General features: G+C 45.6%; 1 protein-coding gene across 18 annotated transcripts in view; it reads left to right on the forward strand.

The window, feature by feature from the left end:
- The window catches only part of MAP2 (microtubule associated protein 2), a 680,541-nt gene that overhangs the window by 314,903 nt on the left and 339,129 nt on the right, over window positions 1–26,509 (forward strand). For 13 of the 18 annotated variants that reach the window (XM_069615866.1, XM_069615867.1, XM_069615868.1 and 10 more), the window contains one exon: window positions 14,672–14,749. In XM_069615866.1, the coding sequence (XP_069471967.1) occupies window positions 14,672–14,749 (78 nt within the window). The remainder of the gene's footprint in view (window positions 1–14,671; window positions 14,750–26,509) is intronic. The other 5 variants (XM_069615880.1, XM_069615879.1, XM_069615881.1 and 2 more) reach the window with 1 other exon arrangement.

The following is a 26,509-nucleotide window of genomic DNA, read 5'->3' on the forward strand; positions in this document are numbered from 1 at the left end:
GCACAGTGAGTTAGGCACAAAGTTGCTAACTAAGGTCACCTCGTGCCAGCAGGCTGAGTGCTTCTCTGTTTGACAAGGCAGTAGGTCTAAGTATCTCAGAGTTAGAGATAGCGCAATTTGGCTGAATACATCTTGTATAAATCTTTGAACAGTATGTCTAAATATGACTAGATTCGAGAGCTGGCAACATGTCTAGATACATATAAATTCGAGATATCAGATGCTATTTGAGCAATACGACAATTGGTGTAAATCTTAAGCCTTGGTTGCTCGACCAAGCTACCCTATGGAGAATGTTGGCTGGGGTGCTCTGTGCATTTGTCTCAACCATATAGATGGCAGATGTGCAGATAACCCCCTCCAGTCTTTACATGGACAGAGTATTTTTTACAGGTGACCTGTCAACTTCTAGAAGATGCTTTATCAGAGGTAACTGTACCCTTGTCTAACCAGGCCTACAGCTTTATATGTCTGTCACCCAGTATTTTGTTAGAGAAGGATTGACATATGACACAGGACTCCATATCGTGTTCTGGTTAGAAGCAACAGAAAGACACCTTTCATATACATTCTTTAGTTTGCATGTGAAGCAGCTTTTGAACAGGCTTTTCTTGAGTTTTCCACCTTCAGCCTTGGTGAATTGTGGGAGAACACTTCAAAGGGCTGAGACCTTGAAGCATACAAGAAACAATATTTCCCCTTCCTAGGGGAGGTCCCAGTGAGTGAAAACAGACCCCAAAAATATTAAATATATTTTCTTGTGCTCCAAACAGATACGTTTCTTGAAGCTGTAAAGATTCTGCTCAAAATGTCGAATGAAGTGAGATGTTCAAGTAGGATTCCCAATCCTGAATTTGTGGTAAAGAATCTAAAGATGGCCTACGGGAGAGGAGCTAAATGGATGAGAGCCTATTGGCTGAGTGGTAGATGGCCCAAAATAAAACTGATAGATCATTAAAGTGAGTGCAGTTTCCTTGTTTTGTACATTTAAAATGGCTTTGTTAACATACCGAAAATTACCACCCTGATGACTGGGAATATTCAACAGCAGGTGAACCTATGAAAGAGAAAATGCTGGAGAAGGAAGGTATTGTGCTGCATCCTTGAATATTTCAGTTGGCTAAAAAAGACACAATAGTGGCTATCATACGGTTCTGGAACAGAAAGGTACATTTTATCCATGCTGTAAATACAGCAATGTAGCACCCTGGGTGGGGTAGCCAGCCAGTTAGGTGGCTTGGAATGCAGACGGACACTACCAGTGAAAGCCTGCGTGCTATGCTGCGTGATGGCCGGCTCCCCTGCCCACCATCTTCCCCCCCACCAGACCACGTTTTAAAAAAAATCCCTCCCGCACTCCCACTTACCTGTTTGCTGCACCGGTGACTCCTTCTGCCGGAGCTGCTGCTGCTCCTATCCCTGCCTTCCTATTCCATGGCAGTCATGTTGGTAGAGTATTTATGTATGAGACGTTGCAAGGTGTCCCGTGCATGCAAAGAAAATACTTGCCATTAAAAAAAATAAGCATTAGCACCCGCGTGGCATGCTACAGGGGTGCTAATGGCGGTATACCCCTCGGTGGCTGGGCCCACCCTGTGGATAATGGCCCGCCGCCCAAATTAAGGGGCCGATCTAAATTGCTATATTTAAGGCATGGATAATATGTACCTTTCTGTTCCAATACGTTACAATATATTTACTTCTCTGTCCATGTCAGTCAGAAATGTGATCCTATGTATGGAGCAATACAAATACTCTTTTAATAAGTGAATCCAGATGGAAGACGAGGATATAAATAACAGGCACATAAATATAAAAACAGAACATCTTTGCATCCCCAGAAATGTAATGTCACATCATACTACTTTTCATTAAAAGACAAACATTCCATTTCCTCGTAAAGTTCTGCTGTTGTTGTCTGGGAATTTCGTATATAAGGGATTGTTGTATGCCACGTGCTTCTTCTTGTCATAACATACATTTTCTGTTGGGTCTCTACCGTCACTCTTGAGTATATGGTTATGCGGTCTATGCCTACAAAGCGTCCATTTTCAAAATGGTGGCTCTGATGGTGTCCGTGACAAAATCTGATATGGAGTACTTTGAATCCTCATTCTTGATTGCTCGTAAATGTTCCATGATTCATAGTTTCGGGTTTTCTATATAACATTTACCTCATACACATTACATTTCACAGATAGTGTATGTGATAAGACAATTGATGTGATGGTAAATAGTTGGGTTGATAACATTTCCATAACTAAATGGTGTGTCTTTTATTTGTAGTGTAGCACGTTTGCAGATGTCCAAGTTCTGCGTGTGTACAAGCCTTTGGGTAAGGGTGGTAGAAATGTTCTAGGATTCTCCGGAGCCCAGGAGTCCAGTAGTTTCAATCTTACGCTATTAACGGCAGTGGCTGCATTTGCACTACACACAGTGAAACTAAATGAAGGATTGTACCTGTGTGAAGCATGTTAGTGATGAAGCACCCCCCATTTCATGTGATTCGCCTTTTTCCGTTTATGGAAGCTGGAATTCCTACCCCTCGTGTTACGCTCCTGTGTGGAATGGCACAAGTCACCTTGCCACATAGACTTTATCCAAACTTATATTTCTTTTTAAGGTCTTTTAGACTTTACTTTGCTTGCTTCTCTCTTTATCCTCTCCCTGCCACTATTTCTTTTGCTCGTCTTTTATATGTATTGAACTTTACTCTCTCTAGCAAATGACTTAGTGACTCAATAGCTTCTAAACTATTGCATTTGTCAGTAGCCCTGTCACCTCTGTCCTCATAGCTCATGTCTGTGGTGCTATTATAATTCCCTTTCAAGTTTGTATTGTAGTTTTTTTTAAAGTAGATAGGATGGATTAACGCCTCTTATGTGTCTTAGCTCCCTGTTCAACTACTTTTATTGTCTGCGCCTAGATGCAGACTGTGCACGATTCCACTGTCTACGCCTAGATGCAGACTCTGCACGGTTCCACTGTCTGCGCCTTGATGCAGACTCTGCATGGTTCCACTGTCTACGCCTAGATGCAGACTCTGCACGGTTCCACTGTCTGCGCCTTGATGCAGACTCTGCATGGTTCCACTGTCTGCGCCTAGATGCAGACTCTGCACGGTTCCACTGTCTGCGCCTTGATGCAGACTCTGCACGGTTCCACTGTCTGCGCCTAGATGCAGACTCTGCACGGTTCCACTGTCTGCGCCTAGATGCAGACTCTGCACGGTTCCACTGTCTGCACTTAGATGCAGACTCTGCACGGTTCCAACGTCTGCGTCTAAATGCAGACTCTGCACGGTTCCACCGTCTGCGCCTAGATGCAGACTCTGCACGGTTCCACTGTCTGCGCCTAGATGCAGACTCTGCACGGTTCCACCGTCTGCGTCTAAATGCAGACTCTGCACGGTTCCACTGTCTGCGCCTTGATGCAGACTCTGCACGGTTCCACTGTCTGCGCCTAGATGCAGACTCTGCACGGATCCACTGTCTGCGCCTAGATGCAGACTCTGCACGGTTCCACCGTCTGTGTCTAAATGCAGACTCGGCATGGTTCCATTGTCTGCGCTTAGATGCAGACTCTGCACGGTTCCAACGTCTGCGTCTAAATGCAGACTCTGCACGGTTCCACTGTCTGCGCCTAGATGCAGACTCTGCACGGTTCCACCGTCTGCGCCTAGATGCAGACTCTGCACGGTTCCACTGTCTGCGCCTAGATGCAGACTCTGCACGGTTCCACCGTCTGCGTCTAAATGCAGACTCTGCACGTTTCCACTGTCTGCGCCTAGATGCAGACTCTGCACGGATCCACTGTCTGCGCCTAGATGCAGACTCTGCACGGTTCCACCGTCTGTGTCTAAATGCAGACTCGGCATGGTTCCATTGTCTGCGCTTAGATGCAGACTCTGCACGGTTCCAACGTCTGCGTCTAAATGCAGACTCTGCACGGTTCCACTGTCTGCGCCTAGATGCAGACTCTGCACGGTTCCACCGTCTGCGCCTAGATGCAGACTCTGCACGGTTCCACTGTCTGCGCCTAGATGCAGACTCTGCACGGTTCCACCGTCTGCGCCTAGATGCAGACTCTGCACGGTTCCACTGTCTGCGCCTAGATGCAGACTCTGCACGGTTCCACCGTCTGCGTCTAAATGCAGACTCTGCACGGTTCCACTGTCTGCGCCTAGATGCAGACTCTGCACGGATCCACTGTCTGCGCCTAGATGCAGACTCTGCACGGTTCCACCGTCTGTGTCTAAATGCAGACTCGGCATGGTTCCATTGTCTGCGCTTAGATGCAGACTCTGCACGGTTCCAACGTCTGCGTCTAAATGCAGACTCTGCACGGTTCCACTGTCTGCACCTAGATGCAGACTCTGCATGGTTCCACCGTCTGCGCCTAGATGCAGACTCTGCACGGTTCCACTGTCTGCGCCTAGATGCAGACTCTGCACGGTTCCACCGTCTGCGTCTAAATGCAGACTCTGCACGGTTCCACTGTCTGCGCCTAGATGCAGACTCTGCACGGTTCCACCGTCTGCGCCTAGATGCAGACTCGGCATGGTTCCACCGTCTGCGCCTAGATGCAGACTCGGCATGGTTCCACGTGATATGTGCTATACAAGTTCAAAAATCCAAATCAAATCCAAATCATTAACTGTTGCAGAAGAGCAGGAAGAGAAGGGTATTGTTATTAAAAGTACTTGGTTTTTCCATGTTTCCTTAATCGTTGTTCATTTGCTTTGAGGGTGTACCACTATTAATTATTAGTCTGTTAACATTTCTGGGGTTGCTGTTGCATTAGGAGGTCTGCATTGCTCATAGTGTTCATCGTATTACAGGCTCCTCTGTGGCTTCTTTCTTTCTCTGCGGTTCAGATGATGTTGCCAAATGTTGTTTAATTAGGAGTCTGTTACTATTTGTATGGCAGGTTTGGGCTTAGCATAGTATTGTTACTTAATGTTCCTTGTGTTCTCATTATTGATAGTAAATCTTAAGAAGTTCCCCCGAAGATGTATTTTCTAGTTTGCTTGGGGATGGGAACTTTGTTGCTGTCCTTAGCATGTCACATTTGGTACACAAAATGTACAGTGCAGGTTTTTCCAGGCTGGATTTAGAGGCTATTCATAGAGGTTCAGTTTTATTTGGTAAATCTAAGATAATTAAAATAAGGCCATTCTAAGGTTATTTGGTAATTCGCTGCATTTTCAGGATCTGATTTACCCCGAAGTGGTATGTTCCTCCAGTATCCGGAAAAACCAATACAAATAATTAAAGGCATTGTCTTATCAATTGCCTTGTGCATTATGGCGTCCTCTACGGTACTTGTAATGGCGTGAGATCATAGGCAATCCCTTTAACACTGGACCCATGAAGAGGTTGTTTAGCTGATAAACCCTTACTCGTGTTTTCTGGGCTCTTTGATAACTAAGACTGGAAGAGGTGGCCCTCTCTGGACCTTCACAGATGGCCGCCCAGCAGCCTCGTCCTTCCTCCCTTCTTTGTTTCTACACTAGTTCTGTGACTGTTCTCCTCTGCTTTAGGTTGCTAGTACTGACCCTGCCTCTTTCTAAGCCCTCATTTTCCCAGAGAGGTTTTGAGAGCTGATATATGTTCAGGTTTTTCTTCAGAAAGGAGAGAGATATTCTAAAGCACCCTCCTTTATTGGAATTGGGCTCCTCTACTAAACTCACTCCGGCCTCTCCTGTTTTGTTTACATGAGTCGATGCTGGCTCCAGGTTTAACAGGAGAGTAGAGTATGAGGTGGGGGTCAGTATGGAAGGTCAGATGAAGTAGAAGAAATGGCTCTGGTATTGTATCATTTAAGGAGACAGAGGAGTGTAAAGAGCAGTTCCTTGTCTGTGGGAGGTAGTAACCAGCCTAGGGGAAATGTTGTGTTAATAATGAAATGCCAACTCGAAGTATTATCATGACTAATAGTAATAAGGGTTATATGTGATTTTACCGACCCAAATTTCATACATTTAATTGCGACCATAATACATAATACAATACATGTGTAGGAGGGGGGTATCCCCAACCCCCATTTTTCCACCCTTATAACGCCACCCTAACCCCATCCTGACTCATTTTAACCCCTTACCCCACTACCCATATATCTTTAATTAATATTGTCTGTTTTTTTCGGTATTATGTACTTCAGTGAAATGTACCACTCTGTTTTGTTTTCGGTAAACTAACTGGGTACCGTAATTAGTTCCATATTTGAGTGTCTGTACCTTTTGTTTACAAGACTCTTTTTTTTAAAATTGTTTTTAGCAAAGGCTGAGGCTCAGGAGAGGGTGCATTGAATGTTACCAGGCACTTTGTCCTTGCTTGTATCCCCAGCCATAAACCTGCAGGTGTCAGACATCACTAATGGGATATTTCCACCTACCACAATCACAACTGAGACTGGACTGCCGATCTGCTGTAATTGCTACTGTGGTTACCACTGCGTTAACTCCTATGCGTTTGCCCCCCTCCCTTTTTTTCCCCTTTTGGGTGCTTTGTTCTGAGTAGAGCAAGAGGCACGTAAGAGCTGGAAAATCCAAGCAGGGAATGACGGCAACAGTGAAACCTTTACACTCAGGCGGCAAATTACTGATGCGTCACAGACCCTTTCACTCCCATTTACCTCCCCCACGCCTCTGCACGCTTTATAAGAGGAATGGAGTAAAGATGGCAGAGGCCAGGGTTATAGGGCAGAGTCCTTCTTCCTTGTGTAGTGTTTCCAGACTTTATGTGGGCTTCAGGAGTTACCACAATACGCCTTCTGCTTTGTGCTTTCAGTTGTAGATCAACCCCGGTTTCAGGGCTTTCAGGGGGAGCAAAGTGGAGTAGATGAAGCGGGGAATAAATAGTGTACATGGCCTCAAAGCAACCGAAGGAACAAAAGAAGCCGTGTGGGTAGTAAACCATGTGGGTAGGAAGCAGGTGACATTATGTTTATAGCTGTTCATTTTATAGTTTTCGTCTTCAGTGCTACAACTCTAACCTCTGTTTTGTCTATACATCTCCAATTCCTGATGTGCTTCAGGCATCCTATCACTATTTGCACCGTTTCATAATTCAGATCATGGTCCTTTGATTGACATCAGATACGGCTCTCCCACGCCCTCAGCCAATCAGACGCCAGTGGGACATAAGGTGCACGCCCCAGACAGAAGCTGAGTACAGGAACAGGAAGGTCACGCGCTTTCCTTCTGAGAAGGCCCCTTTACTTCCCTGCACTGATGACCAAAAAGCCTAGTAGGCTACGGTCCTGGCAGGCCAAGGGCAAGGACAGGCAGGCAGGGCCCAATGGAGTTGGGTAGTTATGCAGAGCAAATGAAGAGCAAGGAGCTGGTATTGGACCGGATGCACTCACAGTCGGTTAACCAGTTGCCATGCATCCACTGCCAGTTTATCTCTAAAAGAGTTGCCCTATCGTTGTGCATTAGGGGAACTGCATTTCCATTCATTTGTTTTTTCAAAGAAAATGTATTCATTTTATGTGTACATTTTGTATAACAACCATCTGAAAAATAAAGATAATAACAGTGCTGTCACCTGATCAGTCAAACACGATCTGTGAACCCCTGCAAACACTGTACCCCAACTTTGTATAGTGCAACACCTTGATTTCGGTCAACCATAAGTTATTCCAAGGCTTCCTACCCTACCAAACATCACTAATTACTTGTCAAATATTGTAGATCTCTCAGCCTATTGGGACATGTGTGGTCTGTGTTGTCCTGTGTCATGTAATGTAGAAGTGGTCGCCATATATCCCATAACCTCGAGATCCTCACCTGCACCTACAACGATAGTCTTCCCATTGCCAGTACTAGCCAACGCTTACTAAACCACTATTCAAAGCTGGGGCCTGCATCTATTGTAAACGTTGCTGTGAATAGGATATACGTCATTAGCCTTCCCTTGAAGTAGTGTACAGGATACATGGCTTACACAACAACATTGCCTACGGATCCCACATTAAATCCTTTTCAATCCCATTTCATATAAGGTTAAGTACCTCCAGCCAAAGGAATGTGGCAGCGGGGGTGACCACCATGTATGAAACAAAGACTCCCTCTTCCCTCATTCACTCCAGCACCTATCAGGGATGCATCTACTCATGGGGTGCACCCTAACCATATATAGATTCAATTATGCAGTAATTCTCTGTGCTGCAGACACTTTGATGAGCTCCTGGCCCTGTCCCCTATCCCTGACCAATCTTCTCCAGAGAGCTCCTGCCCAGTTCCCCTTCCTACTTATCCACCAAAGTACCCAGGACCTTGCATGATAGGGACATTAGGCCCCTTCTCTCCGTCAGTCCCTTCAGGGAGCACTCGAAAGCCATCAAAGGCCTTGTGGCCACCACCTTGAACGGTTTTTGTTATAGCAAATACTGGAGCTGTACATTTTTCCATCTTTCACTCTCCTGTATCCCAAATTCCTGTTAGCACTCTTGAAACAATGTTATTCCCCCTCCAATAAACAAATCACCTAGATGTATAAAATCCCCCTTTTTTCATTGTACAAAGCTCCCCGACAGGTTCCATTTAATTTAGCAGGTACATCGAAAGGATATGTGTTTTGAGACAGTGTTCAACAGTAGGTAATTCTGTTAATTGTAAAGCACAAATCAGGCAGACATTTTGAAAGTGCATTTCTGTAGCCATCACCCCCTTGTCGGGGGACGTACATGGCCGGTAATGGCCAACCAGCCCGAGCCACGCTTCGCTTGGGCCTCGCATAGGGCTGTGGGTTGTTAACGACCATGTACGCCCCCCGACAAGGGGGTGATAGCTATTCACACCCAGGGATGCACCTCTTTGCATATTGTGTAGGCCCAATCTCCCATAAAAAAGCAATAAACAAGATAGCTGCCACCATAGGAAAAGGGACTTAGTGCATTTTCTATTTCCATGGTGGCTGCGGGCGGGAGGTGTGCAGCGTCCGGCGCATAAGGCACCAATACAGTAGGTAAATGAGGAGAGAGGAAGGCGGGGCCGGGAAAGGGTACTTGATGTCTTTGGGGGTGGCTCTCTGTTGCCTCCCCACGATAAAGATGGTGCCACCTACAGAGTTCCTCGGTTGGCTTGAAAAAGCAGTCGGTAAACAGCTTTTTCCTGATTGGCTGAGTGCCCTTCTCCAGCTGCGAATGTCAATTCTAAACCGGGCTCAAATGTGTTTTGAACTAGTGGTTAACATCGGGCAATGAAATCTCTCTATATATAAAAGGGACATTTCTGGCTATGTGTGTGTGGCTGTTCAAAATGTTCAGCATACTTCCCAACATGCTACAAACTTGAAACTTGGCATGTGGGTACATTCTGTGGTGTAGACAATGTAACATGTATAAAATATACCTTTTGGGATGTATACATTTTTTAAGCAGTCTACATTGCTTACCCCTGCCATATGGCTTTTTGTGCCGTAGTTCTATGTTCATTGTTCCTAAAGTTCAGCAGTTCATGAAAACTTCAGCAGTTCATTGTTCCTAAATTTTACACACTATCAGCATTCTAGCTGACATTAGCACCACTCACTTTTGAAGTCATGCAGGTGACACAATACAGTGCTTTTGTGTCTCTTCAATAGTGTCTGCAATGACATTGTCCATCACATCGTGGCAAATCTATCATGACAATTACAGAAACTTCATTTGCCATGGAATTTGATGAATGCAGGCCATCTCAACAGTATGAAGCTTACATGCTTCAGCCGTATGGGTATGGCACTTCAAGCTTACACGCTTCAGCCTTACACGTATGGCACTTTTGTTGAGGTCACTGCTGCCTCGGCTGTGGATCGGGACACCAATAATGTTGCTGCACAATCTGAACGCGCCAACTCATAGTAGCTGGAACCGATTTACTGGGTTCATGCTTTTCTCATGGAAAGCTTTATGGGGCTTGCTCCAGAGTTGGAAACAAAGACAATTACTTCACACTAGCTCCTACAAGAAAGACTAGCAACATTGTCTACAAAGGAGCATTTGTTTAGTTAATCAAATAAACTTTAAACTAGACTGAAGTAGGAATTGCTGTGCGAAGCACGGGTACACTTGCCAGTTTATGATAACGCACAAATCAAGCACACCTTTTCAAAATTGACCTTTTGATTTAACAGTGCTAGAGTAATCAAATTACTAAGCCCGTGTTCAGTCCTGTTTTATTTTATTCTGTGTTATGATGTTTTGCCTTTTCTGTTGTCCCATAAAGCATTGAAAAAAACATAACTGGGTGGGCAATGCCTGATTAACATGTGTCCGACTGAGAGGTCAGCAATGTAAATCAAACACATGTGTTTGTTCAGCCATAGTCTACCCGTAGCTAAACTACTTTTGGAATAATTTAGCCGACATTGTGGTGCTTTCTGGTTGATAATTACTATAGTTCCCTTAATTCTAACTTTCTCAAAATGCAATCCTGTTTGGTTTGCCCTGTTTTTTCTGCATCCTGCTTCATTGTTGTATTGCCTAATAAGATGTTAAATGGAATGTGTTGAGGACAGAAATGCTTCATTAGGTTTCCAATCTAAATAAATAAAAAAGCGGGAAATAAATGCCTTATATTGTATTGTTTGCCAATTAAATAGAGAAAATGTAATATAAGTGTTTTCCTGGTTCCTTTGGACATTTTTCCTGCAAATGTAATTGTTTCCAAAAGTGTAACTTTTTGCCTGATTGATGGGTCCTTATGGGCCTCATTACGACCCTGGCACTAAGGGGTTAACGGCGCCGTAAAAGGCTGCGGTGCCGTTAACCCCTTAGCGCCTTATTACGAGGTCCCTTTGCGGCCCCCGACCTTACCGGCTGGTCTGGACCAGCCGTTAAAGTAGGGACCCCGCAAAGGTACCTTGAAGGTAATTACTGTACCGCAATTTGCGGTACACACACACACCCCACACTTTTTTCTCGCAGGAACCAGACAGCCAACATGTGCCTTTCCCCAGCATATGATAGCCATATCTGACGTTTGATGTCAACAGCAGAGCACATCATGCAGGTATCCTCTACCTGTCAAAGGATGATACTCACTGGGTATAAGATGGCACTATTCTGCAAGCAGTGTGAGTGCTAGGGGTGTGGTGGCAATTCCAATGTCATTTAGCATGATAGTAAATGATGATTCCGCAGCATCATTGCTAATGTACTTTATTTGGGGTATCCCCACTACCTGACTATTCCGCAGCATCTACCACCGTGCTATTGTACCTCGTTTTAATGTTCTTTTTGCTTACTAATGTACCAGCGACGTCATACTCACGGGTTTGGGCGCTGTCAACAAATAAATAAATAAAAAGTCATTGTGCATCAGCCAACATTCTTGGCTTTTTCAATGCTTGTTAACATTTGTAGGGGAACACTTCCTTGTACAATGTTAAAAGCCTTCGCCCGGTTTGAGTCAACGGCAAGGCCCTTAGTAGATAGTATTTGTGGTTACACAGCTTTTCAGCAAAGGTTGGAATCCGAGTTAGCTAAACGTATTTTTATTATATCACTGTTTATCATTGTGTTACATTATCTATTTATGCTGGGACTTTGGTCCTTTTGCTATTTAAATAAGATGAATTCTATGGTGACGTGTTATGGCCCCCCTTATTGTCTCTCATATTGTTGGCTGTTATATCACTTCTTGGTTCAAAGGGTTAGGGTTGAGCTACTAGTTATAAGACAACGTTTGAGGACATACATAAAGACAGCCGGAGGTTTAGGCACAGCAGCCACTGAAGGTGGGACTCATTTCAGTCCTCCTCATGTGAATGGGACATTTGTATATGCAAAAGTTCCACTAGAACACAGTGCCTAGTACTGGGGGTTGCTTGCTTCCAAGCCCTTCCACTTTGGACAGAAATGAGGTCTGAGGGCCAGGGACATTTAAAAGCGGGTCGGTCAGAATTAAACAGCTAGAGAAACGCTCTCCGTTTACCACAGATAATAATGTACTCAGAAATGCAGAGCAATTTGATATTCTAGTTAACATCGAGGGCCTGATTCACAGAGCCTTCCCTAGTGGGATTGCACCATTATAAAAACACGTCTGTGAATCAGGCCCTTAGTGTCCGATTCCATGAAGTAAATTCCAGCTTGTGGGAGCAAACTTGCTACTCAAGTAGCACAGTTGCTGCAATGTCTTTCTTGAGGGCATGTGCGTGTGCACAGTTTGAGCTAGGTGCGGCGGCGTGGCCATGGGAAACGCCAAAGCGTTTTCTGAGCATACATGTTTCTTCGCATAGGTATGTGCGCACAGTTGTGTGCATGTCCTGTCATAGCCTTCCACTGCTCCACGTCTGATCCTGAGCAGAGCAGGTGCCATCACATGCACACAGCACGCATGGGAACTTCAAACGTCTGCCCTCTACGGGCCCAACCAGATTCATGCAAGGCATGGACAGTATTGCACCCCAACATTTAGGACTACACATGCAAATATACAAACACGGCCCTTAACCCCTTAAGTGCCAAGGGTGAGTATGCTTGTCCTTTTTGCATAGACCTGCAGAATAGCCTGGCAGTTTTAAAGACCATCCCAATGAGATGTCCCGTATGACCACACTCGCATGAGGACGGGTACATGAGTGTGTGCCAGGCGGCTGCGTGTATGCAGACAAGCTTCGGCAGCATCCCACTCGCGCTTGCGGTTCAGCCATCTGGCAATGTGCAGACCCCCTTCATGAATCAGGGAAGCTGCATGTTGGGCGTGTTGGTCGCATGACGCGCAGTGTCTGCTCAGCATAGCAACATGCTTCCGGCCAGCTCTGGAAATCGGCTCCATAGCTTCTATGTTCGTGTTTAGAGGCAGGACATGTTTCAAACATGGAGCCGTTGAGAAAGCAGCTGGAGGTCACAGTTATGCTCACATTTATGTTCAGCTTCCATTTGGACGTTGAAAAATCTGAACTTCAACACACCATCATAACAAGCACTGGCAAAGCCAACAGTTTGGGTGTTTGTGTAGGTATGGGATAGGCATTTGCTGTGCACTGATATAATGGTACTACCTGTCCATAAGATCGCAACAGCTGGAAAATTGAGTGGCTAGCTGAGCATATGATGTCAGTGGGAAACGTCCAAAAAGCCCGTAAATAAAAGCCTGAATGGGAGATTCGGCCGAAAATTTTGACCAAGTCCCCCATTCGATGCTTAGGGCTGCAGGGGCTGCGGGGTGTGGGTGGGGGCACCGGCCAAGTCGGAAATGTTCAGGGGAGAAAATACTGAAGGTTATTTTCAGAAAAATAATCTTCAACCTTTTCTCCCTCAAACATTTCCGTCACAGAATTCCAACCCTGATCCACGTCAGTGCATGGCAAATGCTTCTCTAATATCTAAAGACAAAACTGTTGGCTTTGTCGTTGCTTGTTTTTAACAGTACTCCAGTCCATGGAAGAGATTTAAATCAAGTCGCTGATTGCGCTCTTGGTTAAGGCATTTTTAATTACACCAGTAGCCTTTTACAAGTGCAATTGAGCCATTAACTCTCAGCAGACTGCTTAGAACAAACACTGGCTGGCTATAGTTTGATATTATTGCTTGACGGAGGGAGCTCTAATGAGATCCCAAGAGGAAGTAGTTAGGGCCGGGAGGGGCAGGCAGTGGGTGGGAATGGCCATAGGAGTTAGCCAAACACCCACAAACTATGTGTCCCTCCTCGTATGCCATCTCTCTCTTACCTGTACTCCAATGCAATAGTTTTGGCTTGTAGGTGGCCTAAACTGACAAAGGTTCTTTGCACAGAAGGGATTTTTTATTGAGTAAGGAAGTGAAAATTCCACAGGCTGGTTGCTTGATAGATTCAAAAGGTGTAACCTACGATGCAAAACGCAACGTAACCAAGTTCTCCTGTGTGTATGGCCAGTTCCTTTCTGAATAGCAGGTGTGTGTGTTGCAATCTAATGGCGTCTTCAGTAGCACACCTCTGTCATTCTGGTGGCCTCATGGATTCTAGATGTAGAGTGTAGAGGAGAAAAGAGGGGTTGGGATATTGGTAGGCTAGAGGAAAAGTCAGGTCCGAAGGTTGAGGTGTTGTTGAGGACAGACTGGAAGCCCCGGGTGCCAGTATGCTTCTATGGGAGTTGTGGCCGTGGCATGGCACCAGGGTGTGTGTTACATCCAGAGGGTAGAGCCCAAGATCTAATAGATGGCAGCACACTGGCACTGGGGTAGCTGCTGGCTTAAAGATGCGAGCTTTGGTAAGGTGGTGGTAGATGGAGAGATGAGTTTGTTCGTGGGATAGTAGAGCGGGTTTGGGATCAGAGTGGGTGCCTATGCTGGAGTTTAGTACTGAACCCTTCGAGTTGCAGTCTGCTACTAACTTGTGAGATGCATTTTTTGTTGCATTGTTTTCCCTTGGATGCCGAGTTCTTATATCACCAGGTTCCATTTAAGGCAAGCGCAAGGGGCACTGGTCAGATTGAGTCCATCTTCTGAGCCGCTCAAGTGAAGTTGAAGTTCATATTGTATAACATGCTAAATACATTGTGAATTCAACCAAAAATATAAACTGACTATGAGTTGCTGTTTCTTGCCCAGCACCACTGTTCAAAGATTAAAAGATATATGCTATGTAAGTAGAACAATAGATATTCAGGATGTGGTTTTGTTTGGAAAGCAACTAGCCACCCCTGATGCATGTCAGATCATCTTTTAAATGTCTTCCTTTCTGTTCTTTGATTTTCAGCAGTTGAAGAGACAACAAACCTGCCCCCTTCTCCGCCACCATCCCCAGCCTCCGAACAGATGGGCACCATGGAGGAAGGTAAGGATCTTTGGGGTGCCTCGGAGTCTCCCTCCTAGCAATAGTAACGCTTGGAAAGACACGAGCTAGCAAATAAAGGTGCCCCCCCTCATGTTCAACCTGATACATTATTCTCTATAAGTGTCACCAAGAAACAAGCTGGCCTATTGGGAGAGCAGCCCCTCCGCAAATGTGCCGGTCTCCTCCCAACTCTGGCGCCCTCCCGGAGGGAGAGTTCCAATTTCCCAATTTCCTAAATCAAGTTTTAGAAGTCTAGAGGTTTGCCATAAGGGAATTCAATTTGAGAACACAAACAGAAGCCAACCACAATTTTAAACGGAAATTCACAGTTCAACCATACATAGTGTCCTCACCCCTCAACAGGTGATATGACAGAAACCCTGAGCATACGTTAGTGATGCATGTTGTTATTGGTACTAGGAATATTGGAGAAAACGAAACACTGTGTTCCCTTATTGCTGAATTGCTTGATGGCTAATCATCCATGTAACTGTTCCACCCACATTTGATGTATTGTAGTGTGACACATTCCAACATTTGATGTATTGTAGTGTGACACATTCCATTTGTAACGACTGGAACAAACAGAATATCTTTTACCGCATTAGTGGTGGTGGTCTTTGCTTTTGAGTGCTGTTCATGGTCTCTCAGTAGCCGTGTTTGGTGTGAAGTCCTTCTGGGCAAATTTCATCGCCCTGTTATCATCCAGTGATAGAAATCACTTTACTTAGGGTCTATAGTAATGGATATTGCGAGCCACGCCCTTGTCACAAATTCTGTACTACAAGAGATGAATATGATATTATATATATATGCGCATCTATACAGTTGTTGTGCATGGCTTCGATTGAAATCCATTATCAGCGATTCTGTATTCCCTGTTGCAACGTCAAGCAAGTGGCTTCTCTGTGTCTCCTCAGACCAGGGGAAAACAGAGCTAGTTGAGCTGACATATAAAGGCTGAAATGCGCTGAGCAGCAGGCCTGTAACCTCAAGAGGCTACTCGCTGAGCCTACAGCTGCTATGTGATAGCTCCGGAGACATGAGTCTGACTGAAAACATGCATGCGGTTCCAGCATTCTCTGAGAGCACCACCAGGCTCAAGCAGTTGGCCTCTGTGTCAGAAGCCTGCTAGAGACCATGGCCTTCCAACCTGATTGAACTACAGCGGTGGATCAAGCACTTTGCCGGGGCTACACAGACGTCTTTTGGGAAACAGGAGCAGTGTAGAGGGAAATCTGGGGGGTGCGTGGGGAGAGGCCAAATACCAGGTATTAATAATTTACTTAGGAGAGGGAGCGGATAGGAGGGATTGCAGTGAGGGTGACAGCATAACAGATATTGGTTTGTTTCCATTAGAACAGGCACGCATGAGAGCGATAGAGGCAGGTGGCAGGATGGTAGGCACTTTTTGCCTCTGGCGCATTTGGTGGAGCTAGTGCCACCTATGTGGCAAAGCATTGCTAACACAAATGAGAGAATCAGGGGTGATGAGAATCAGGATATCTGGTTATCATGGTAACTGGTAATGCTCAGACATGACTTTGCCTCATCATGTTTACTTTTATCCCCTCCAGCCACTTAAACCAATGAGTGGATGCTTTTCCATGATTGCGCCTTTCAGGAGTCCCTTTGGAAAGCACGTCCTTTCCTCCCGTTCAGCAGCAGAGTAATCCTTCCTTTGCCTGGCTACTCAGCCCCACCCCTCTGTGTGCTAGCTCCCTCCTGTCATGCATGCAAAACTCAAGGGCAAGGGACCTTCATCATCCTTCTGTGAGCGTGAAGGATGATGAAGGTCCTTTCCTTAAAACAAGAAAAAGGAAGGAGAGTTTTGTTCCACCGATCCATGATGGGGTTAAGCTTTATGTTAAAGCCCTGCAGCAAGGTTGAGACTCCAGAGGCGTACCCTGCATGAGCTATAAGATATTGCTGTGCATGTTTTGACGTGCCCCTCCTCTGAGCCCCTCTCTCTCGCTCCCCCTCTGTTCTCCTTCTTACTGTCTCTGTTGCTTTTTTCTCCCTCTCACCCCCAAGCCAAACTCTCTCTCACAGTCTCTTTCCCTCCCACTGGCGCTCTTGTAACCATCATCTCACGCTGACCGCCAAACCTCCAGCTTTTTGTGCCACCCCAGTCCTCGTTTGGCCTCTGCTGCCACTGACCATCTTTTGTGCTCCCCTAGCCTTTGTTTGTTCTCACCCACCACCCCAACCCTCTTTTGTGCTCCCCAGCCACCCTTTGGTCTCCCCCAACACCTTCACCCTCTTTTTAGCTCATCCAGGACTGGCCCTCATTTGTTCCCCCCCAGAACCGTACCCCTTTTTGTGCTTACACGCAACACTCTTTTGTGCTCCCCAATCCCAGCCTTCATTTGTGTTCCCCCACCACCCTGACACTCTTTTTTGCTTACTCCCAAACCATTTGTGCTCCCCAACCACCCTAGCCCTCTTTTGTGCTTAACCACAAACCCAATCCTATTTTGTATTCCAACAGCACCCTGGCCCTCACTACCCAACCCTCATTTCTTCTCCCCCACCACCCCAACCCTCTTTTGTGCTTAAACCCAGGACCACAGGATTCTTTTTTCTCTGCATCCCGATCCTTGTTTGTGCTCCCCACCATGACCCTCTTTTGTGCTTCCCACAACCCCATACCCCTCTATTATGCACACTCCCCAAACACTCTTTTGTGCTCCTCCCCATCTCTGCCACACCTCTCTTACACCCCATCGACCGCCTTACTACCCCACACACACCCTCTCTGCCCACTGCCAAAAACCCTCTCTGTCCCCCGTCAACCTCACCTCTACCCACACCCTCTATGCCACCCACCCGCTCTCTGTCCCAGCCCCTCTCTGCAACTACCCACTCTCTGCCCCCACCCACCCTTCTCTCCCCAACACATCCACCCCTCCCTGCCCTCCACCCACCCCTCTGTGCCCCCACCTTGCACAACATCCATCATATCCCCCTCCTTGTCCCACCCACACTCTCCCCCTCTGCCCCACCTACCTCTATTCTGCCCCAATCTACCCACCTTCCCCCTCTCCACCACCACCCTCCTTGTCTCTGCCCACCCTCTACCTCACCACTCTTTCCCCTTGGCCTAGCTCACTCCCCGTACTTCCCTACCCACTCACCCTACCTCACCCCTCTCTATCCATACTCTGCTGTACCCCTCTCTGCCTGTCCCTACCTCTCTACCAGCAACACTCTTTACTTCATACCTGTCTATTTGCCAGCCCCTCACATCCCTAGTTCACACATGCCTACTTCTGCCTTCCATCCATGGTCTTCCTGCTCCCTCCAACCTTTGCCCACCCTTGCACCATCACTCCAGCTAACCCCTGAAATCACCATACATACTTTACAAGTTCCACACAGGTTAGTGCTTGCTGACACAACATCAGTAATAGAAATTGTTAAATGACTTTGATACACAGCAGTGAAGAAAAGCCTTTCTACTAACTATATAACTGGGCTTTTTGGATTTAATTAAATCCATTTTAATCTAATTTCTGTCCCCCAGAAATAATGTTTCCCTTTTAGGGGTTTATCCGAATATGTCCGGAAAAAAATGTCCACTAGATGACAGCGCTAACCTAGCCAAAAATGGATTTCAGTATTAAATTGAAAATTAAAAGCATGGTCTGTGCTGCCAACTAGTGGACATTTTTAGACATTGTCTTACCATAGTATGATCCAAACTAAAATAGGCCATTTGATATGTTCCCCAAACTATTTATTGTATGGACCATATATTTTAAAAAGTAGTAATTTGGTGTCAGTTATTGGATTCGCTAAACAAGGCTGAAAAGCATGTGTTAGCCACTTCTCAAAGAAGAGCCAAATGGACTACTTCATGAAATGTTGTATTGTATTCCAATGATTACCATATACTAGTCCATTTAAGTTCTATTTGGGAAATGGATCAAAGAAAGAAGTTTTCAGCAACATTTGATTGTACATTTATGTTAAAAAAAAAATAACGGTTACAACTGTGATTTTAAACTCCTAATTCCTATTTTTTTTTAAAAAAATCAAGCTTTTTTGTAATGGTTCCAGACCCTATTAAACCATCCAATTAGGGAGCATGCAAATGTAATATTTTTCCAAGGGCATGAGAAGCTTAATTCCAGACTAGTTGTTTTTCAAAAAAGGGTTCTCAGTTTTTTGTCCAGAATGCAGATTTACAGGAGAATATACATATAAACCTGTCTCTGTTCCCATCTGCCTTCCTCTTCATTGCCTGTTCAGCATTATTTATTTTAACTTGAGGTAGTGTGTGCCCTAGGGTTCACTGCAAACGTGTGTGAGCTCTTATTTGGCCCGTATCAAGCAACTGGAGCCCATCAAAGCCTTGTTTGATTCTTTGCATTTTTGTATGTGTAGAATTCTGTTTCCATTATAAATTCATTACTACAGATTCCAGAACGCAAAGAAGTAGCCAGGACTGCATCAGCATAATCTATGATATTCCTTTTTGTTTCCAAAGAATTATGCATAATATACATGCAGCAATAAAAGATACATTGTTGTTTACACTGGAAAAACACAGTTATCAGCCATTTTTTTAGGGAAATAATGGGCAAGCACGGATAAACACAGATTTTCTGGGGGGAAAAGTAAAGCCTTGGTAAAACACCACTCGAATTGAAAAAACATGAACACTAAAAACAAGAACTCCTGTATATAACTAATGTTATGTGCCAGCAAACAGTAACTTGCAGACATGTTTGGAATTCCTCGGCAGGTAGAGCCCTAGGGCCTGATTCACTGAGTGTGTTCCTATGGGATTGCGCCATTATAAAATGCTTCTGTGAATCAGGCCCCAAGTATTTAATGCATCCTTACTTATATATGTCAAATGCAATAAACAACTTCAAATGCCGAAACTATTAGATTTGCCAATGCTTTTTTACTTTTAGCAGGTGCCAATTCAGGGAGGCCAATTTTTATTAAATGTTGGCAGAGGGCACATCATGGGAGAGAGAGGTGTCCATGCAATGTGTTGATGGTTCCCCTATAACTCCTCGTTAAGCCAATTGCACAACTGGTCCTCAAGGATAGCAGAGAGGGTGGGCAAGGGGCACAGGGTCAGGGTGTGCACATGAAACAGAAAATGATGGGTAACTGTCCAGAAAGGAGATGTATTCCACCTCAGAGTTCCAGGTGGCATTGCAGACAATGCCAGCTTTGGTCTTGTTGTGTATGTCCGATGCCACTTGGAACCCCTCTGTGTAATGTATCCTTGTTGTTCATAGTAACTCATCTATAATTCTATGTGTAACATATTGGTGTGTGTTCTATACTAAGGTATTCTATTTTATTTTTTCAGATTTGTAATCACTTTCATTTCTGTTCTACTCTGATGTTTTCTGTGATTATGCGTTGATCTCTCCCATTTAATGCCAACCTTCAAAGTTGCTTATACCCTTCTGTTTTTCTACCACTCTGCCATTTGCTCTTCTGTACATCACTATTGTAGCATGCACTTATCTTTGTTATTCTAATATACTCTTTTGTGTAATGTTGTGCCATGTCTGGCCCATTTGTTTGCTACTTTGCTTTACTCGCGTCCTCACTATTCTGCTCTACTCCTTTGTTCCACAGTACTTCCTTCCTTAGCCATCCTGCACTATTCCAGTCTGCTTCATGATACTCTGCTATGCTCTGGTCATTTCGATTGTGTCCTGTTCTACTGAAGCCCTTTGCCCCGGTTCCTTGTTCTAAACTCCCTTCTTCCTCGCTATTCTGCTCTCCTCCTTTGTTCCACAGTATTTCCTTCCTTATCCATGCTGCACTATTCCAGTCTGCTCCATGATACTCTGCTATGCTCTGATCATTTCGATTGTGTGCTGTTCTACTGAAGCCCTTGGCCCTGGTTCCTTGTTCTATACTCCCTTCATCCTCACCATTCTGCTCTACTCCTTTGTTCCACAGTATTTCCTTCCTTAGCCATGCTGCACTATTCCAGTCTGCTCCATGATACTCTGCTATGCTCTGATCATTTCGATTGTGTGCTGTTCTACTGAAGCCCTTGGCCCTGGTTCCTTGTTCTATACTCCCCTCATCCTCACTATTCTGCTCTACTCCTTTGTTCCACAGTATTTCCTTCCTTAGCCATGCTGCACTATTCCAGTCTGCTCCATGATACTCTGCTATGCTCTGGTCATTTCGATTGTGTCCTGTTCTACTTAAGTCTTTGCCCTGCTTCCTTGTTCTAAACTCCCTTCTTCCTTGACTAGTCTGCTCTACTCTGACCCGTTGCATGCTACGGTCCATTCCATAGTATTTTGCTCTGCACCCGTCTTTCCATTGCCCATTGTTCTTCATTCTTTTCTTTCGTTGCTACTCTGCTCTACTTAACTCTGCCCAGATCCACTAGGCTCTGCTTGGTGCTATTCTGCTGCATCACAGTGTATTCTTTGCTATCGGGATCCATTCTGATGTATTGTGGGCTATTTTGAGCTACTTTGTCCAGTGCTTTTCTGCATGGTTCGCAGTTTGTACTACAATGCTCTACCTTGATCTTTTCTTTACTCACTCATGACAATGTTACACTACTCTGCCTGCCCTCCTCGTGTCCGTTCTGGACTATTCTGTGTTACTCCAGCTTGCCCAATGCTACGCAGCTCTACTCGGGTCTATCCTAAGCCGCTCTGTTGTGCATAAGAATGGCACTCTATTCTGTTCTAGCCTGTGTTGATCTCATCTACTCTAGTATATTCTTCTCACCTCTTGGGAGCAGGACTTTGCAGAGGCTACTCTAGGACTACTCAGCCCATCGATAACTGAACAAGCGGTTTCCGGGGCTGTTGGGTGCGGAATCTTGCCAGGCAATCCAACTGAGATAAGCACTAGACCTTTCCCACTGAAGAGAAACCTAGCATGCCATAGCAAAACGAACCATCGATCGGTTTCACTTGTAGGCAAAACGATTAGACTTTCAAACATCTGCCAACCTTCTTTCATGAAAAGCAGTGTGTTTTTAGGGGTGCACGCTAACGCATTTATTTATTAATTTTGGACATTTTAAATTTACGCGGGGCCTGGTAAGATGGCCTGTAAAAGGAATGGGTTAAGGGCACAGCTGAGTTTCATGTTGACTCTACTTGGATGGTGGATCCTTAAAATAAAGGAATCAAAGAAAAGTGTTGCGAAGAAATGATCAGGGAGATCCGCTCCGTTTGAGCCAAGGTGAACCTGTCCTTCTGACAGGGCGCATCACCAACATGTCTGCCGCAGTTACAGTTGCACACTCATGCACATGGTCTTCTCGCAACTTACACATGTGTCCTCACCCGTCTCCTTCAGGTAACGCAATTGGGGGAACACTCTTTTGTCCAGACCATCAACTTAGATGCATTCATTTTTACCTGGGAGGTTGTAAGCTAGGCAGGTCCTGCCTCCCGGAAGGTCAGAATGTGTGACCTATCTCGACCCATGCCCTTACAAACTGCCTATTGCGTATCAGAATTCCTGCTTGTAAAGTCTGGGGTTCCATCTCTTACATTTGTGGCAGAAGTAATATCATTGGCTGGCAATCGCCCTTCTCTCTGGGGTTGATCGTGGTGTGCTGTAACCTCCTTATCTCAGCTAATGTAACCTTTCAGTAGCCTGCACTCTCATTGGTTCCTGAGGCTAGCTGTACTTGAAGTACACAAGGAAATGCCAGATCAGTTCTATTGATTAAAATCCCATTCTGAACATCTGGTGAGACAGGCCACATCTGTGTAGCTGTGTACACACATGTAGCCTGTAGAAGGTCCTGTGCAACCTCTTTTTGATCGAATGTGCAGTACACCTCCACAAGTAAACAGAGCCTCTCCGCAGGCTTTTTTAGATCAGATGCTGGTCAGTATGGGCCAAGAAACGCCTCCTTAAGTTGTCTTTCAGTGGTCACCCTCTCTGCGCGGATCTCTAAAGAGGCGTATCTGTGCCCGGGGAAGCCTGTTTACAAGATCATGGCTCCCCAACAGGCATAGGCCAAACATCAACCAAGGGCGGGCACACCACTCATAAAAGATTTTGCCCAAGCACACAATTCGCCCTATGGGTAGATATATCTTCTGTTGGTTCAGCTTTCAGAGACCCTCTTGCAATTAGACATTTCAGCAGCAAATTCTCTATTTTAGCAGCATATGCTGCATGATCTAGAAAGGGTTCAATTCATATTGTGAATTCAGACATCCCTTGCTGTGTTCAGGTTTCTCTGTCAATAATGTGTCTTGCGAGAATCCTTCATGTGCACCGTGCCCATGCATCCCTCATGCTATCAAAGGCACCCTTCCATTCTGCCAGGGTTTCTCCAGCCAACGCCGGAACACATTATAATGAAATATAGCAATGCATTGATAAGGTTTCTTGTCAACTCTTCCAGCAAAAGGCAATGTCTTTCATGGCACTATGAAGTAATCTACCAATCACCAAAAGCACTGCTATTAACTCTTCTCACACCATACCAACTATCAGTCCAAAGAATGAACCTCACCCGCTGTGCCTGTTATTTCGAATGCCGGGAGGCATTACTCAAAACACTTACTAACGTATGCCATAAGTAACATCAATACCACCATCTATTTCTCTGCGATAAAAAAACACCACCTCCAGCAGCTTTTCATTGTACTGCACAAGACCTTGCCAGCAACATCCTTTAACAGCTACCTCATTCGCAACACCGCCAGCTGCACCACCTACTAACTCCTCTACCATGGTACATCCTTTAAATTACCGACAGGGGCATCACTCATTGTATCTAGTAACCCATGCATCTTAATAGACGTTGATTGCCCACAGAGCCTTCTGCAGTCACTGATGATGCTTTGTAGTTGGTATAGACCAGAGTTGTCCAACTCCAGGCCTCGAGGGTCGGATCCATGTTGGGTTTTCAGGATACCCCTCATTGATATTCATGAGATAAATGTGCATACACTGATTCTAAACGTATTCACATTTTTCTCCATGAATATTAATGAGGGGTATCCTGAAAACCCGTCAGGATTCCAGCCCTCAATGCCCAGAGTTGGCCAACCCTGGTATAGACCCTAACTGAACAGTGTTGTAGAGGTGAATACTCTAGTCGTCTCTCACACATCAGCTTGGCATCAGTGGCTTCCTCCATTTCATCCTTCCCTGTGGTGGCTCTTGGTGTCTATGTGATAGATGTGTCCATCTTGTCTCTGTCTGATGCTCTGTGTCTGTCTAGTTTTCCTTGCATTCTCTTCCTCTGTATCTGTTTGTAGATGAAGGGGCAGAGGATAATGTGGGACCCCTGTGCAGGAGACCAAGCTCTGGGCCTGTTATCGGCGGGAAGCGGCGCACACTGCTCGCCCCCTCCATTTCCGTGTCTGTACCCGATGATGAGCCCTGCCTTTCGGACGAGGACTATTTCGAGCACCCCTTGTTCAGCTCCGAGTGGACTGACTCGAGCACACAGCCCAATGCCACAGTGCAGACGGCGGGGGCCTTACTGATCCCTGAAGGTGAAACAGGCATGGCCACGCCCCTACCCTCACCCTACTCACACCACCATCATACGCTTGCATACTGCCTCATCAATGTGTTCATGGGGGATGGGTGAGGGAAGGAGACATCTTGAGTTTCCCCCAAACGGAGGTCCCTGTGCAGCCAGTTCCATCGGGGCGATGGGAAACTCTGAAGTACCAGAGGTTTGCGGGAGGGTTTTTTTTCCTGTGGCATGGCATAATCCAGATATGTAGCTCACTGGCTACGAGTAATGTGAAACAGGACAATGTTAATCATCAGGTTTCCCCCCACCTTCGTCCTCAAGAATAATGGGATCCAAAAAGCAGCAACTCCATTAAACACACATATGATTCGTTTTAAATGCCAGGTAAAGTGTAGACCATCCCCAGCACACCCAATGCGTGACTCTGAAATGATAGGCCATTCCCTTTTGTACACACTCTATGGAGGTCCCTACAACAAGCTGCACTGAGGCCACTTCACCTGTGTGAACCTCGCCACCCTGTGTGTTCCAGCACTGCCCCAACCCTGCTCTTCCGAGCGGAATTGCACAGTTTCTGTGTCCCCCAGAAACAATATAGACACGTTGGAAACAATCTTATAGCTGCAATGTCTCCTAGTCACGCTACCATGGCTCCCCTCCACAGGACCATTGCTAGCTCTCATTTCATAGCAACAATTGATTCCAATTAGAGCCTGCTGCATTGGGGTTTAAGGTACAGATGACATGCACAGCAGGGTAAAAGATGATCTTCCTTTGGCAGTTTAGCCGTTTGTTTCATTTGCTTTATTATTTATTTATGAAGCCAACTTGGCTAGACAGCAATAGAGTGTGGTACATATCGCGGAAAGATTCAGAACTATGTACAGAGATGTTGGAGGACGAACAAGAATAGAATGTGGCGAGAGGTCCTGTATTGGCAGCGTGGGCCAAGAGGAGTGGAAGAACAGGGGGGGAATAGCGCCAGGATAGCTGGGGAGAACAAGCTCTTACTAGTGTCGTCACACATGTAGGTTGGAGAGATGCGTTTTCAGTTCTTTGTCGGATTGTAGGAGTGTTGTTGCAAGCCTAACATTTCTGGGATGTTGTATTAGATCCAAGGGTTCTTATTAGAGATGGCCTCTTGCCATTTCCTGCGTTTCTTGATTTCCGGCGTGTTAGTGTCCAGACTATTGTGAATTGTCAGCCCCCTGAGTTGATACATTTTTTTGTCAGATGGAGTGGAGTTTTGGCAATTATGTCTTTATAGATGATTCAACATGTCTTAACAATTATACATGCTTGAAGGGAAAATGTCGCAAAGCCTGTCTGCCTGATGATGGTGTGTTGTGCTTAACTAGCTCATTGGACAGTCTTAGAAGGGCCTGCAGGTTCCCCTTCATGGGTATCAGCGTGCTGTTAGGAACTCTGACAAGTAGCGTGTTGCCAACATTAAGGTGTAAAAGGACGAATGTATGTTCAGCTGTTCTGAAGTTCCCATCCAGGAGATAGGGCTTTATTCCGTACAGGAGTGAGAGATGGCGCCACGCAAGGTCACCTTGACGACATGGATGTTGAAGGTGAGAGATCTTTGTTGATGGGGAAGCTGAGCGAATTGGCACGCATCAATAGCCAGGTGGCGCATCTTCCTTGCTACATGTCAGCAGGCCATCCTTGGACCTGCCCTTATCTGGAGCTGTTCGAAAGCGATGAGGAAGAAATCTGCTTTTGCCAGATTCAGTTTGAGGCGTGTGCAAGACATCATATTGGTTTTCTGGTTTGGAAAGCATTGTGCTTCATATATAATCAGGGCAATCCTTACATAAGGTGTCTTACATCTCTAGAAAGACTATGAATAGTGATTGACCAATAGATGTGGGGGGAACATAGACCAATGGCAATAAAACAGTACACGAGACACGAGTTGAAATACCAAATACCAAACCAGAAAACCAATATGATGGGCCTCATTAGGACTCAGGCGTTAAGGGGTTAACGGCGCCGTAAAAGGTGTCGGCGCTGTTAAACCCTTAACGCCTTACTACGAGGTCCCTTTGCGGGACCCGACCTTAACGGCTAGGACCTGAAAGTGAAGTTGTGGGAGGGAGGCATCAGCCTGGAGGGGCAGGGTGCATTTTCTATGAAGAGCAGGTGGTGTTCAGGTGCTGATTTAAAAGCAAAATGTTGGTGATCATTTCAATGTCAGGGGTTAGCATGTTCCATGAGGGGTTAGCATGTTCCATTAAGGGTGAGCATGTTCCATCAGGTGTTAACATGTTCTATCAGGGGTTAGC

Source organism: Ambystoma mexicanum, chromosome 9 (assembly GCF_040938575.1).
Source record: "Ambystoma mexicanum isolate Mex_15411 chromosome 9, UKY_AmexF1_1, whole genome shotgun sequence".
NCBI lineage: Eukaryota > Metazoa > Chordata > Amphibia > Caudata > Ambystomatidae > Ambystoma > Ambystoma mexicanum.